General features: G+C 40.4%; 1 protein-coding gene across 1 annotated transcript in view; it reads left to right on the top strand.

Annotated features, from left to right (window-relative positions):
- The first annotated feature begins 14,076 nt into the window (after positions 1-14,076).
- Positions 14,077-15,942, top strand: part of KIF5B (kinesin family member 5B) — a 36,623-nt gene continuing 34,757 nt past the window's right edge. The window contains exon 1 of the mRNA XM_074156949.1: positions 14,077-14,452. Coding sequence (XP_074013050.1) covers positions 14,327-14,452 — 126 coding nt within the window. The 5' untranslated portion in view covers positions 14,077-14,326. The remainder of the gene's footprint in view (positions 14,453-15,942) is intronic.

The following is a 15,942-nucleotide window of genomic DNA, read 5'->3' as shown; positions in this document are numbered from 1 at the left end:
GGCAAAGCAGAAAAAATCAAAAAGGAATTAATTTAATCAAAATAACTCTTTCATACTGTTATTTCAGCAAATAAAATTTCCTTTGCCTTATTAATCAACTTTCTCTCATCCCCCCACTGCCTGGACCCCCAGTTCTTTAGGAAACTGTAAACATTGCGAAGGGTTAAAACTGGACCAAATAATCATAGGCATTGTTTGAATAAGGACTATTGCATATAGATGAATCAGTCTGTGAGTACCTATTTCAGGAGTCTGGTGTTAGAATACTAAACCATTTCCTATTCTTCAAATCTTACACCTTGAATTATGTCGAATTCATTATTTTCACTTATAACTCAATTGCAACAGTGAAACCATTATCTTAAATGGAAAAATGAACTTGAAAAGATTGCAGAAATTTGCAAAATATTGACACTGCTCTTCTATTTAAATTTAATTTTGACTGCACATGCTGTGAGTTTTATGATTTTAGTCTAAATTATTGAAATACATTAAATGATAATAAGGACCATTTAATAAGCTTTCGTAAGCTGGAGCTTAATGAAAACGAACTGTGTATTTGGAGACAGAAAGAAAATAGCAAAAATGTTTCCCAACATAATGTATGGTAGCTGATTTTTCATGTAATCATTTTTATTGTCCCTTCCAAAAAAGGTGGATACCCACTTAAAACAACATATAAATTAAAAAGAAAATAGTATGCTGTGCTCTGCCAGAGAAATGTCTGATTTCAACTGTTGCAAAGCGTCTAGTAAATACATATAAGATCAATTTTTTTAATGCTGTGTGGGTAGATAATTTCAATACACAATTCTGTCCTTAGGATTTGTTTTCATTCAACTAACTCTATTCAATTTAACATGCATTCATTGATAATAATGTTCGTGTTCCCACCTGGTGGGAAAAGCGCATAATAATCCGTTATTTGCAGGCTGTTTAGTCAATCTGTAAAGGATTCCATTTTAAAGCTGATTGTTCATTACTTTTCTTTCAAATATACCACAGGCATTTGCCAAATTTGTCTCTTTGACACAAAAGTAAAATGTTTATTTAAAACATTTAAAAGGCCAGTTTCAGTTAGTTTTGTTTTGTTTTGTTTTGTTTTGTTCTGTTTTGTTTTTAATAGAGAAAGTGCAATAATAGGGCAGATAGAACAATTGAGAAGTCCTGGCAGAGCGGGAGGAGGGAGGGGATGTAGGTATGTGTGTGCCAGAAGTGCAGTTATCACAGAATCACAGAACAGCTGAGGCTCGAAGCGAGTTCTGGAGATCATCTGGTCCTACCCCCCTGCTGATGTCCTACCCTTTTCACTATGTACACAAATACAATTTGGTAGCTTCTACATGCTCATAACTCATTTCAGACTCTAATCAGCCCTTTCAGAGGGCTAATGACAGAGCTCTTATAGAAAGTACTTCAGAACAAAGTTTGAATCAATAACATTTTAATGGATTCTATTTGATCTTTTCAAAATACAGACTGAGAACGAATCTGATGCTACTTCATTTGAACACTTTCCTTCAAATGAGTGCCAAATACGCCTCTGCTTTGGAAAAACTGTTCTGAAAAATGTACTAAATATGTGCATCACATCTGAGACTATCATGTAATTAAAAAGGATGTTCTGAGATTGATGCATGGCTGCTATAGGCAGCTTTTTGGAAATCTCCTTAGGGTGGATTCAAATTTACAGATCAGAGCTCTATGAGTAAATTTAAGCATCTGAATAAAATTCCTCTACTTAAAAGGCCAACTCAGTATTCACCCTACCTAAGCTTTAGGCATCTAGAATTTGGGTGTCCAAAGCTAAGTTAGATTACTTGGGCTCTTTTAGAGTGAGCAGAAGGTACATGGGCCTCTCCAAACGATGATTTATCTGACCTATCTTACAATGACATAAGTCACCTTCTGGGGTATTTAAATTTGTCCATGGACTATAAGAGGAGACTAGGGAGACCAGACTAGATGCTAAACTAGATTCTAGATGCTTATGAAAGGTTAGGTGAAATCTGCCCTCGGTTTTAACGGTTCTGGTTGTTTAATACTCTAAGAGGCCTCCTGCCCCAGGCAAGGCCAAAAGAAGACTATAACACCTCTCTGGCAGACTGAACTTCTGCTTTCCCCAGTCAAAATGCTGAAGAGATTCTCCTGGACACCAACCAGACTACAGACCATGAATACCAAGGTTCCTATATACTATGGTATATGATGTTTCCTTAGACAATCTGTTTTCCCTTGATATTTCTCTGTAAAGATGTATTAGCAGAAGAACAGTGTTCCCACAGATAAAAGACAACTACTTTCTTAGCTGGGCTGTTTTTCCTTTGTGGGAGCAAAACAATCTGGAGAAATTAATCAATTAACCAGTTGACAGCAACTTTGAAGTTGAAGTCTTGTTTAGATGATTTTGTTTATTTTAAAGAGAAGAGATCAAAGCCATGAACACTGGTAATCTCACGGGAAGCCTGTCTGAAGCAAACCAAACCTTTGCCCCTTTTTCAGTGTTCTCATTAAGTTACATAAATACACTTGCTAGCAATGCAGGAAATTCTGTTGACCATGTATAGAAAGGAACAAAATCCAGCTTATTATCTAACACATAATTACCATGTCTAACAGGAATAAAAAACAAAGCAAAATTACTCTTGTCATTTGTGTGTGCAGGACAGACAAAGAAAGTGATTTGCTAAGTAAAAATTTGTCACGTTCAGGTAATTTTTTTCTCTGAACAGAAATGCTATTTAAAGTAAAAAACTTCTGTGCATCAGAACACACTGGTATGATGATTTTGCTATATTTTCATTAATCCATATGAAATTTTCTGAATAGGTTTCCTCTAAAATCATGTATATCTCATAAGGCCTTCAGTGATCTTAATAAAGATTTATACCACATTGGATTTTTTAGTTAATTCTAAAGTGATGCAACCAACATGCTAGTACTTGTCTTTGTTAAAGACCAAGTCATGCTGTTGAGCTGTGAAGCACAAGAAAGAAAGGGAATGCCCTCCTCCCAGGGAAGGAGCTGTACCACTTCCAACATCTACATGCAAATAGGAGAAAGTAAAAATGTACTTTGTACTCAGAACAAAAACCAGCTCTTGTTACACATTCGACATCTCCAAAATGTCGTGATGAGATTTCTCAAGACATCTTTTATTTGGCTGAGAAAGAAGGGTCCTAAGCAGTACAGAGTTACAAACGTCCAGCCTTCCAAGCTTACAAGCACTGCTTCTCCTTCTCTGGATTCAGATCCTAGCACAGTCTAGAATATAGCAACAGAGGAACTGAAAAAGACTACTTAGGTCACTGAATGATGTCCCAGGCAATACAAGGACCACTTCAACAGACATTTAATCTTAAAGGAGTCATACAACAACTCCATGAACCTCATAGTGCACACTGTTCTGGATTGCCTGTACACCTGAGACACACAGTAAAAGAGCAAAAGCTGTACCTCTGATGTCCTGTAAGAAGAAAGAAGGTGTGACCATTTCCCAACATCTTTACAGTAGTAAGAATTGGAAGTATATCGACCAAAAGATCCTAAGGTGCTGTGAGAGTTTCTAATGCCAGAAGTAACAGCAGTGCATCTTGTTAAGCACTAAGCCTTACACCACCTCCTACCCAACTGAAGTCCTGTAATGGGAGGCTAAAACATTGCGAACACACAGAATCTCCTCTCTAACATGCATTTGGGTACCAGGCCTACTAATAAATTGGATACAAAAGTTATCTCAAGCTTTAATTCTAACTTCAGAGTCATTCTTATCTTGTTTTGTAATCCCCATCCATAAACTTATCAAGCTCCATCTGGGCACATCTGGGACTGTTTAGTTTGAGGAAGAGGAGACTGAGGGGAGACCTCATCACTTTCTATAACTACTTGAAAGGACATTGTAGAGAGGCTGGTGCTGGTCTCTTCTCACAAGCAGAGATAGAACGAGAGGGAATGGCTTCAAGTTGCAACAGGGTAGGTTTAGACTACACATTAGGAAGAAGTTCTTCACAGTAAGAATGATCAGACACTGGAACAGGCTGCCCAGGGAGGTGGTTGAGTCACCATCCCTGAATGTGTTTAAGAGTCGTTAGATGTGGTGTTGGGGGATATGGTGTAGGGAAAAACTTTGTAGAGTAGGGAAGATGGTTGGACTCGATGATCCCAAGGGTCTTTTCCAACCTGAATGATTCTATGATCTTAAAACACTTTGAGTTTTTTATAACAATGTACCATTGTTGTCTCTTTTCCCAGGGAAATCTAGCCATGGGGAATACAACAGGAATCTAACACATTTTTTTCTATCAAAACAATGTGAACTTGTGTGTTAACCCTTGCATTATTTTGCTAAATATTATACATCTAAAATAACAGCAACCAGTGCTGCTTCCTGTGGACCAGGCTGTACCTTTGAGCAATGGAAGTAGGGCTGCTGTATCTGTATCTGTAATCAGAGTAATCTGTAATCCTGACACAGAAAGGACAGATGCTCCAGATTGTCAATTCATGCATAAAAGACTGATACAATTAACCTTGCAAATCCTAGCTTAAATGCAAAACGCACATATGAATAATTTCTTTTTGAAGCACATTAGGTCTGGTACTCACCTATGCCACTGTAAACCATGAGATGCTGATAAGGCTAGAGAGGGAAGATTTCCAGAAACTGTGAAGGGATTAAAGAATTTTTAAATTTGTCTGTATCAAGACACTCCTCCATCCCTTTAGGAGCTAATATCAACACAAGATATCAGTACTGGAAGGAAAAAAACCATGATACTCCTTATGCAAATGAAATTCTCACTGTAAGAATTTAATTTCTGAACAGGCTACAACAACAATGCTCATATGTGCTACCCTGCTCACTTTGGGTATGCACATATATATATATATGTACACACACCTCAAGTGTGTGAACAGTAGCTAACTTGGATACCTCTAGTGATCTCAGGGTGACAGCAGGAGGTCTGTGGAGACTAACTATCCTGCTGAGCCATGACCGGAGAGAGGTCCTGTGGATGAGATAAGAGGAACTAAAGGCCACACAAGGCTTCAAATCTACAGTGGCTTTAATAACCTTTTACAGGCTGATCTGCCAAGTTGCAACAGCCAACGAACCATGCACTTCAGCTTCCTTCCTCTCAGCTCCCAACCCTCTTCTTCTATCCTAACCCTCACATACTTTTCAAGGGAAACCTTTAATCCCATGTCGTTGAACGGTATTCAGAGGAGTGGAGAGATCTATCACCTGTGTGTGCTGCCTCTTACGTGCTTGGCCAGCGCAAAGGGCACATGGAAAATTCTAATTTTGCTCACATTATGCTATATAACTTCCAACTACTGCAAGGGGTACTGTTTTCCATTTTAAAGAACAAAAACCTTATTGAAAACTTTATTATGTTTCCTTCCCTTTTAGTTGGTGGTAAGTCTAATGCTTTTTGGGGATCCCAAAAACAGAGACTATAGCAACTGAGGAATCCATTTCCTCATTTTTCCATCTAAGTACAAACCCTGTCTTTACAGCTGTAACCAAGGAAGGAAGCATTCTTTGCCAGGAATGATGATACTATTGTTTCTGAAAGAGGTGCATATGGACAAATCAGAATACAAGGATTTAAGAGGCGTGGGAATTACAAAGGCAATTTCAGTCGTGCTATTCCATTTTTTCTCCTTATTTCTGGCAATGCTTTTTAATATTCTCCAAACAATTAGCAAAACCACAAGGTCATTGATGTCTAGTGGAAAGCATTGTGGCAACTTTGGGAGCAAGAGAAAAACTGTATCCTGTCATCACTACCAGAGAAAAGAGGACAGGAAAGCCATGAGCAGAGGCAAGGACAGATAAACAAAGAGCACCAAAGCCATAAAAATCATGGAACGCAAAAGCAATGATCTTCAATGCTGTGAAGGTATTTAAGGAAGAGAGAATTAAATATAATTAAAGCAAGGAGCAAGAAAAGTTATATTAGTAGCTATACTTTTTTTGAACTGCTTGAGATGCCTGCTGGACATTGGGAAAGCAACAAATATATCAGGGGAAACCATTAGAGGGCTGGACAGACAGGGTAGGGCTATATAAAAGCTGAAAACTGACCACCTACATGAATGAAATACGGATGTGATGGAAGTTTACTTAGGATGACAAAAGCGCTTTAGATGTTGCCAGAAAGTGATTAGTACCTGTCTCATCCCTCACCTGATTTTCTTTTCTTTACAGAGCCACTCCTTAATGTGCTAAATCAGCACTTTAGCATCAAACCTTCCGAATAACCAAGAACTGCTGCTTTCCCACATAGTAACTCCATGTTGTAAGATCTGGCAAATATCCAGATTAAAAAAAAAAAGACAGACTGTTACTAAACATCCTGAAAAGCTGATGAAACCTCTGTACTATATCCTGTGGACAGCATGGAGGTTGATGAAAATATGACGCTGAGGAGATGGAGAAAACGGTCTGCATTGCGCTACGACAAATACATGTGCATGCATGCACACACACACACCCCCCCCCCCACTCCCTTCACTTTTGGCAGCTCTCCAGCTAATGAAGACTCTTTAACTTCTCTGCATGCAAGGCACACATCCATTTATGGAAAGATTAGAAGTCAGGATGGTGAGTCTGCATGAGGTCAACAGGAACTTAATATGAAAGGTTGATTTTGAAGCACAGTTGTCCCACCCTCTCACCCCCTGTGAATGGTTTATTTACCCTTGCCAGAGAAATTTCTTCAGCGTACAACTTGAAAGGGTGCTTTCAGCCTAGGAATTTCAAACCGGGCTCTGAAAGTCAGCCCTGTTCTGCATATCTCATGTGCTGTCACCAACAATAAATGTCAGAAGTGAGATAATGATGTTGATAAAAGACCTAGAAAAAGGTTTGTGTTCCTCTCCTCCAGCATTATTTCTACAGAGCTTACAAAGTAGGGATTCATAAAACGTATTTTTGCCAATAGATTTCAGACATGATTTTGAGTATAAGCATGTTTCAAATTTGGTGAGTAAAAAGCTGTGCATGGTCATCTTTCTAAACAGAATGACACTGAAAAAATAGATATGGTTTTCACAATCTCTTTGTGTGTGTCTGTGTACCACACACCACCATTTCCTTCAACAGTCACAGACCCTGATGTTTTTTGATGCACGAACTGGACAAGAAGATCTAGCCAGGTATAATTTTTTGAACAATGTCGGGTGGGAGGCAAGCCTCATACATCTTAAACTGATTCTGTCTGTAATTTTCAATGGCTGATAGAAGCGTGACAAGCTTGGCCAGTTAGCTGCAAGAATTAATAAACAAGAAGGAAGACAAGACGCTAGCTCTGTTCAAGCAAGTGTTTTAGGTCCTTCCCTAAGAAATCAACTAGACCTTCCCAAATACTAGTATCTTTTGAGCTTTAGATTTGGAAGAAACATATAAAAAGATGGAGTTTGAACCGCTACATTTAGGGTTTTTTTTTTAATTCCTTTGATACCTGCAAATTCAAATTCAGAAAAACATATGAATTTAGACTTTTTTTTTTTTTTTTTTTTTTTTGCAAGTACTCTATGAACTACTCTTAATCATAGTGGAGGCAAAAGTGTCAGAGTAGACTCCATAAGCTCCATCAAAAGATTTTTGAATAACTGAACATAAGACCTTGCTGAACCACCTGCACAATCTCAGGGAAGACAGAAGCTCTCAGAAAAAAACAGACCCAGGGATTTTTGCCTCCGCACTCAAGATGTGACTTTGCATATGATTTCTGACACTCTTATCGCCAGTTATATGAGACCACTGGAGACACTGGGATGTGCTTTAAAGTACATAACATATATGACACTAATGTATTTTGACAGATAATACGTTTCATATAGATATATGATCATAATACACAGCTTGACATTTCCTTATCATTCAACCTACTTTCTGTTCTCTCTTTTCTCTGTGTCTGGGGTCTGAATGAAGACAAATAAGCCATGACCTAACCTGGATTATATTACAGTGGTGATTTTTGGCACACAGAAGCACTTAAATTAATAAAGCAAGGTGATCTGTATACCATATCAATGAGGAGCTGTGACTGACACTTTAAAGGATGCACAATCTTTGGATCTATTGTTGACTGTGAAGTTCACAATGTAACTTGTGTCCCTTAATTTTTTTTGCCATTTACAAGTAAAGAAATTAGCAGGGCTATATTTTCAAATGTAAATCTTTCATCCACACTTTTGCTACTTCCAGGAGAGGTTATTGGGATACGCTTTGTCAGAAGGGCAGCAATTCTGCAGTGGAGGAAAACAAAACTGAAACCAAACAGAAAAAAAAAAAAAAAAGCAACTCTAAAATGGGGACGAATTAAAATGTTGCATTCTGAATACACTGGTGTTACATAGTTAAGGCTGACTTCCATTTTGCACTTCAGGTAAGGATCTAGTCATTGCTTCCTATGAAATGCTAGTTTCACCACGAGCTAAGTATGTGGCAGAATGATCATCTCGGCGGGATTTCTTGTCATTTCTGGATGCAACCTGAGATGCAAAGCAATGATGTTCATAGTCATCAGTAGTTTGAAATCAGGTTGTCGTGAGACCACCGCTCCTGTCAATACTATATCTTTACAGTTGGATCAGCCAAGAACAACTTTGTGTCATTTTTAAACATTTGGATTCTAATTTTTGAAAAGCTTGTCTAATGAATAATTTTTTTGTCTTTTAAAAAGACTGGAAATTCTCTATATTACACCTAATTGGCATCAATTTTGTTCTGCAGCACCTGAGCCAAGTCTTTTCTGGAGTACCTCAGTTACCACACAGACACTCTCATGACTGCACTTAGGTCCATTGCCCCTGCCCCTTTCACTAACAAAGCATATGGTAGCTATAGGGTGGTGTCCCTCTGCGTGCGCTCTGAGCTTCACCTGCTTTGCTGAAGGGTTCTGTATCCATTTGCTGACAGTACAAAGTGAGGGATCTTAGATACCATTCTTGATGCTGAAAGAGCTCCTGCAGCAATCACAGACTTTTCTGTCTGGTTCTTTTATGTCCCCAAACTTCTGCTTTGCCTCTTCCATCCCACCTACTTTTCTCGGTTCCTTCTGTGAATAAAGCATCTTCCTTCTTGAATTCAAGGAAGCTACGCTCCTTGCCTTCAGCTCCAGCTCCCAGATCAAACAGAATGCAAAAGGAAAGCCTGCTAAACCCCTGCTGCCTAGACATGGAACAAGTTCATTTGTTCAGTGATTCATATATATACATTAGTCACAGACGGTAGCTGTGGTGGGATGGAGGTTTTACCTCTAGTAAAAGCTTCAGCAGAACTCTAAAGAATATGTTGATATAAGGTTTTTTTCCCCAAGGTCAGTCTTAGGTAGTTTTAGATAATCAAAAGCAGAGCCTACATGGGTTTCCCCACCAAATTTTGATCCTTAGGCACTCTAATATAACTCTGACATGAAATAGTTCTAAGAGTTTTCCTTTAGCAACAATGACAAACAAGGCATGTCTAATCCCACTCTTCAAAATAACTAAACCATTTTTTGCCACAACTATATAAAAATTGCTTCAGGCAGGCACCCAGCAAGCTAAGATACAATCCAGTGGTGAGTTTAGTAAGGGTTGTAAACAATGAAAAGCAACTGAGAATAGGGATTTAGGATGGGATGTTTCAGACAACAGATGCCAGATCTTTTTAATGATTAAAACTATAAACAAGGTCCAAAAGTGTGTTCCTTCTTCAAAGAGAATTCAGAGTCAATGCTTTAGGTAGTGAGCTGACAAAATGTTTGCATGAATTTGCACAAATTAGCTGAAATAAACATCTAAAAATGTGGTATTATTCCCAGAGCTTGCTTTTGCTTTTAATTAGTCTAATACTGTTGGAAATAATTAAATATGACCTTGGTGATTAGGGAGAAACTAGAGATTTTTCTGGATTTTATGCATTTCCAGTTAAAAAGTAAAAATAAAACTGATTTTTAGAATCAGTCATATTTTTGTCAAGAAGTTGTTCACGTGTATCAGCGGACGCATCCTCAAAGTATGTTTCACCCTTCTAGTTCACATAAGAGCCTAAACTTGATTGGGACAGGAGATACATTCCATATCATATTGTTTGCTGGAGTAAAAAGAAGCTTTATAATTTCATAACTGAATCAGAGCTTCAGATAATCTAGTTGGACTCCAGTAGTATCTTAGACCACTAAACTCCATCTGCCAAACTGCTAATCTTAATAATTTACTTAGTTATTGGGTTCCTCAAGCTGAGTTGACCGGTCACAGTCTGTTGGTAAAGAGACTTTAAAATGTATTTGAATAAGCTGTCTGAACCATAAAATTTTGTTACTTTTAATTATTATTTTCCGGTGTCAGGCAATGATGCTAGACTTCATAAATCATCTTAATAGCCTTTATTTAAAGAGATTGTTACAAACAACAAAGAATTTTGTTCGAGGTACACCATATCTGGCAGATTAATCACTCTTTTGTCCTATAAATTGACTTGCAAATTGAGAATAAATTTGACCTGGAATGCACCTTAAATTTTCAGAAGTCATGTGCTATATTTTTCCAGCACATTGCAAATTAAAATGAGAAGAGCACTTGTGTTTGCATTAGGAACACTGAATGTCAACAAGTACTGTCAACTGATGAATCTCAGAATTTTAATTCTTTAAAGGGCAGGAGGAAGCAGCTTTAATTTGCTTCCCCGCAAACACCTGGTTTAAAGACTTACTCAAATATGTAATATTTTTTAAAGACCAAATCAAGATCACTTTTACTCTGCTGGAACAATTTTGATGGTTAATTACATCATTATCCAGGTATAGCTTCACTGTAAGGCTCAGGTTTGCCAATTCCCTTTGGTTAACAGACTTTTATTGCTGGGAAAGACTGAAGATCTAAAGGAGCTGTAAATCATAAAAGAATTTCTAGAGGTTGATTGCACAGATCATAAATGAGAAGAAACATGGTTAGTGAACTAACAGACACAGATTTTTTAGATAAATTACCATTATCAAAACACGTTGGTCTTTACTGAGAAACTTTACCAAACTTGTTTGTCAGATAAAGAAAATGTAATTGATGTATATGGTCATCCTAGGCTTAAATACCAAACAGGAAGATTCACTGTTTATGACAACTGATAGATCATTTTTTCTCACTACATTAGATTAGTTTTAAACAGAATCTCTTAACCTAAATGACAAAAAATGTATGCTACAGATATCATTACATAACAATATAGAAGACAGTAAATATATTTCCAACTGGCAAAGAAGGAGGATTTTGTAACTGTGACAATATGGAAAACCTACCAGGATGTTTGGTCTCTGCCCTGTTTTCAAGAAAGTGACACCACATCTTTAAACACAAGTCCTCAAGGCTGCTGTTTTGACATATATTAGCACCATTAGAGATAACATACTGCCCCCTCTTTGAGCACACTGCATCCTTGTGTCAGACTTTAAGTAGGTAATGTGAAAGAACGGTTGCTGAGCATTTTGAACGGCGGATCAGAGAAGAGAAACTTCATGACAGAATACCTGAAACAGATATGAGAGCACACATTCAGTTCAGCAGACCTCATTTAGTAAGGGCTCCCACAGCCAGTATGAAGGATACCATCAGTGGGTTCTCCTATGAGTTTGCACAGAACTAACAGCTTCAAAGTGGGTAGTGTCTCCTGCATAGCTCATACATGTCGACACTTTTTGTTTCAACATAGTTAAAATGAGTAATTATCTACACATTCGTCTATGTTGTCTTTCTGGAGTGCCTGCTGTTTGGACCACTGAAAAAGTGAGCAAGCCCAAGCACCTAGTTTCTGGGGAATCATGTTGTTATGAGGTTTCTTCCTCTACTGAGATGTTCTTACATTGGGTACTGTATGTCAGCAAGTGTAGCTAGTGATAGAATCATAGAATAGTTTGGGTTGGAAGGGACCTTTTGGGTTGGAAAGGTCCCTGCAATGAGCAGGGACAATAATACATCCCCTTTGCTTATAATTAACAAGAACTAGAAGTTTCTTAAAAAGATTAGGGTAAAGGATGTCTCAGCAGCTGAAACATGTACATCTGGGAGCAATAATCATGAAGTTCATTTTGCAGCTAACATTTATTTTTCCTCATGTATGAAAGCAAATGAATTGAAAAAGCAGTAAATAATTTACACACCTTTCATGAAAGTAATAACCTTCTATCATAGGAAATCTGTGAGCAGCTGTATAAGAACATTCCTAGCCATAAGTATCTGAATAATCCCAGATGTAGTTGAGTTAGATGCATTAATGTGTCTTGCTCACTGCAATACAAATTAATAATTTCTAAATTAGCAATCAACAAGAATTGGATTTCTGATACTTAAAGGCTAATAACAATTATGTTCAAAAAATTTTACTGAAAACACAAACAGAACTGTAGACAGATGTTTCTATATATCATATGCTAGATGCTGTGGAGTTGCACTACACCCTCTAAAGACTGACTATATATCTTGGCTTTACCAGACAACTATTTCCACATCTACTGATATGTGGGGAGGTTTAGTGGTTGCTGCCCTGGATGAGACAGCACAGTCCTGAAGAATCTTTAACCACAGCGGAAAAATAAACTTGTTACAACATGAACCCAATTTAGAAGACTTAGCTTACCTCATAAGATAAACTAGGCACAAAAATATTTTTTGTATTACTGTGTGAAAAGAAGCTGTAGATGAAACCAGATAATTAGGTAATTCTTCTGTCATGTGGAATAGTTTTGAAGTGTTCATCTTGCACACCTATCCTAAGTAAAAATACACCACTGAAATCCCTAAACTGAGAAGGGGCTGGGGAGCCACTGATTTCAGATGGTCCCCATTAAAATTCACAATCTTTTCCCCTTTTTTAATAAAAGCGAGAGTACTTTTAGGGGAAGGACAGTACTATTCTGAGCCATTCTGGCCTACTAAAATTTACTAATTTAAGAGAAAGGCTCCCTCTTTTTTTTTTAACTTCAAGGCTATTTGAAAAATTTCCAGCACAAATCATGGTTTCTGTCAGGAAGCATACGTAACTTAGCCAAGCTGCAAGTTTGTACTTTGTCCCAATTTTAAAGTTCATACCTAGATACAAGAGGTACAGTCGTAAACTTGTGAGACAGTTCAGAATCTCTGATCAGAATGGCTTACCCCACATTTTTCATCTAGATACAGTAAGTTTTGATTGACTAGAATTAGAGCTCCCTGTGAAAAATAAATAAAACTTGCAATAAACTAAGCTTAAAAAAAAAATACTGTGCAGACTCTTTTTTATTTTTTTTTCCAAATGGGATGAGAAGGTGGTGAGAGACTGTCTCGGGAGGTGACCCCAGAAGCTGTGGGCTGCAGTGCACTTGGGTCCCCACTCGCCCAAAGTCTGCTTCCCAGCTCCAGAGACATGCAGGCAGCAAGGGTGCTTCAGGAAACGCTGACAGTTCCCTGACATCTGTGAACACCTCAAGAAAGTGGTTTTTTTCCCTCTTTTATCACTCCAAGTAAGGAAAAAAAACAACCCCAAAAGAAATACAGGAGCTTTCTATCTCGACCGTCTGCTTTAAGCCTTTACCTCACACCCGGCCTCTCAGTTTTCAGGCACGCTTACAGAACTGCCCTGCTCCGGCGTGCAGCTGGTGAGAAGGCCGTGTCGCGACGCCCCCCCTCAGCGCCACCAGGGCCGGCGAGCGCCCGGCACCGGCCGTTAGCCAGTCCCCCCTCTCAGGGGTGTGAGGGAGGGAGGTGTGACGGGGAGCGGCCCGGCTGCCGCCCCCACCCCGTCAGGCGAGGTCTCATCCCTGCTTTCAGCACCGCGGCCGAGGTTAAGCCCAGCCCTTGGCCGCAAACCATGCGGCGAAGGAACAGAGTGGCGGGGAACTCCGCCGGGGTCGGCTAGGAACAAGCAGCCATCACAATTGCCTCCCGCCATCCCGCCCCTGAGGGTAAGCCCCGCCCCCTCGGCAGTCCCGCCCCCTCGGCAGCTCTGCCTCCCCCCAGCAACGGCCTCGCGCCTGCGCACCAGGTCCCGGCCAGGGGGGCGGGGCTGGGCGCTGCAGAGGGTGACATCACCCCCCGCTGCCCCGCCTCCGCCCGGCGAGGGAGGGCCGGGGCTCGCCGGCTGCAGGCGCCGCCATGGCTGCCATATTGGGGAGGAAGTGAGAGCGGGAGGCGGCCGCGGCCAGGAAGGAGCCCTTCCCTTTTCCCTTCTGCTCGGGCGGACGCAGGCTTCCCGGGCAACGGCGGCTTTGTGAGACCCCCGCCCCCCCCGGAGCGAGTCGGCGGAGAGACAAGCAGCGGGTGGCGGCGGAGCTGAGTGCCCCGGAGGCGGCATTGGCCTAAGATGGCGGACCCGGCGGAGTGTAACATCAAAGTGATGTGTCGCTTCAGGCCCCTCAACGAGTCCGAAGTGACCCGCGGCGACAAATACATCGCCAAGTTTCAGGGCGAAGACACCGTCGTCATCGCGGTGAGGGGACGCCCTGGATGGGAAAGGCGGGGGCAGCGCCGGGGGGGGGGGGGTGTCAGGGGTCGGGGACCGCGGGGATGGGCGCGGTGTGAGGCGAGAGGGCAGGGCTGAGGCGAGAGGGGACGCCTCGGGAAGGGGGATGGCCTTTGAAGGGGGGAAGGGGAGGCGGGCAGGCAGAGCTCATCTGGATGCGGGCATGGCCGGGCAAAGAGCAGGGAGCCGGTGGGGGCAGAGGTCCCCGAGCAGTGGGTGTTGGGCTGTGGGGACGGGCCGGGGGGAGCGGGTCGGGAAACCTGTGAGGAAGGTTCTAGCGAAAGGCTGAGGACTCGGGGCGTGGGGTGAGGTCTCGCTGCCCAGCCCCGGCCACAGGGCACGGTGTGTCCGCGGAAAAGGCGTGGATTGCCGGGGGGAGAACAGAGGTGTGTCCCCCGGCGAGGCTGTCCCCGGCTGTGGCGTCCGTGAGCAGTTCGACCGCTAAAGACGTGCTCAAAATTCATGTGTTGGAGCTACCATCGAAGTAATTGCCTACAGAGAGTTTTTTGGGGGAAAAAAAAAAATGCAGAACAACAGTGCAGGCTCTAGTTCGTTGGTGCTTGTGATCTGTAAATCAGTCTATCGGCAGATAACTTTTTTTTTTAATTAGAATAAACAGACCATTTGGCTTATTACATGTTTGTAAATCTGTTTTAACTGAAGTCACCTTGCAAAGTATGAGGCCTGCTGTAAAACAATCTGAATGTTACAAGGGAAAAGATAATTCTTTCCTTTTTGTTCATTGTGTCATATTTAGCTACAAAGTGGAACTGCAATATAAAGTTAAAGTACAGTAGTTTATTGCCTGGCTTGGTTGGTATTGTACATTGGGAATAAAGTGTGTTTGTTTGTTTTATACTTGCTAACGTTTAATTTGTGTTTTTGTATAAATGCTTTTCTCTTTAGAGACAATACTGGTTCTGCATTGCTGAAAGTAACTTAGATGTCAGTTATTATCTGTATTCAAATTTTGGTTTTTATCCTGTTTCTTGAGGCTACCACTAATAGCTTATTCGCACAATATCTGAAGTTGAAGGAGGTGATTTAATAAAATACTTTTTTTAGTATGACTTACTAAATACTAGTGCTTTAATCTGTTAATACTCAACTGAATTTGTCAAAAAAATATGGAATTTCATGAGTCTGGAGCTACAAGAATGATAGCATGCTTGTGGAGTGAGGTAATTTGGGCTTATTTCAGCTGGCAAGTAAGTATCTTGGAGTACATCCCTTCCTGAGGCTGTACAGGTAGACTCCTCAGAGTGAGGAACCAAGCCTCAAAAAGGGAAAATTTAACTAGAACAAATGATTTCACTTTCATCAGTGTACTCAGTCATTGTGAAAGACCTATTCTGTTTAAATTCCACAATTAAGTTTAGAAATCTTGATGTTTTCTGACTTTTTAAAAATTTTTTTTCCACATATTCTTTCAGTACTCTGAAAAGAACAGAAAACTT

Source organism: Numenius arquata, chromosome 12, assembly GCF_964106895.1.
Source record: "Numenius arquata chromosome 12, bNumArq3.hap1.1, whole genome shotgun sequence".
Classification (NCBI taxonomy): Eukaryota; Metazoa; Chordata; class Aves; order Charadriiformes; family Scolopacidae; genus Numenius; species Numenius arquata.
This window is presented reverse-complemented; position numbering and strand designations above follow the sequence as displayed.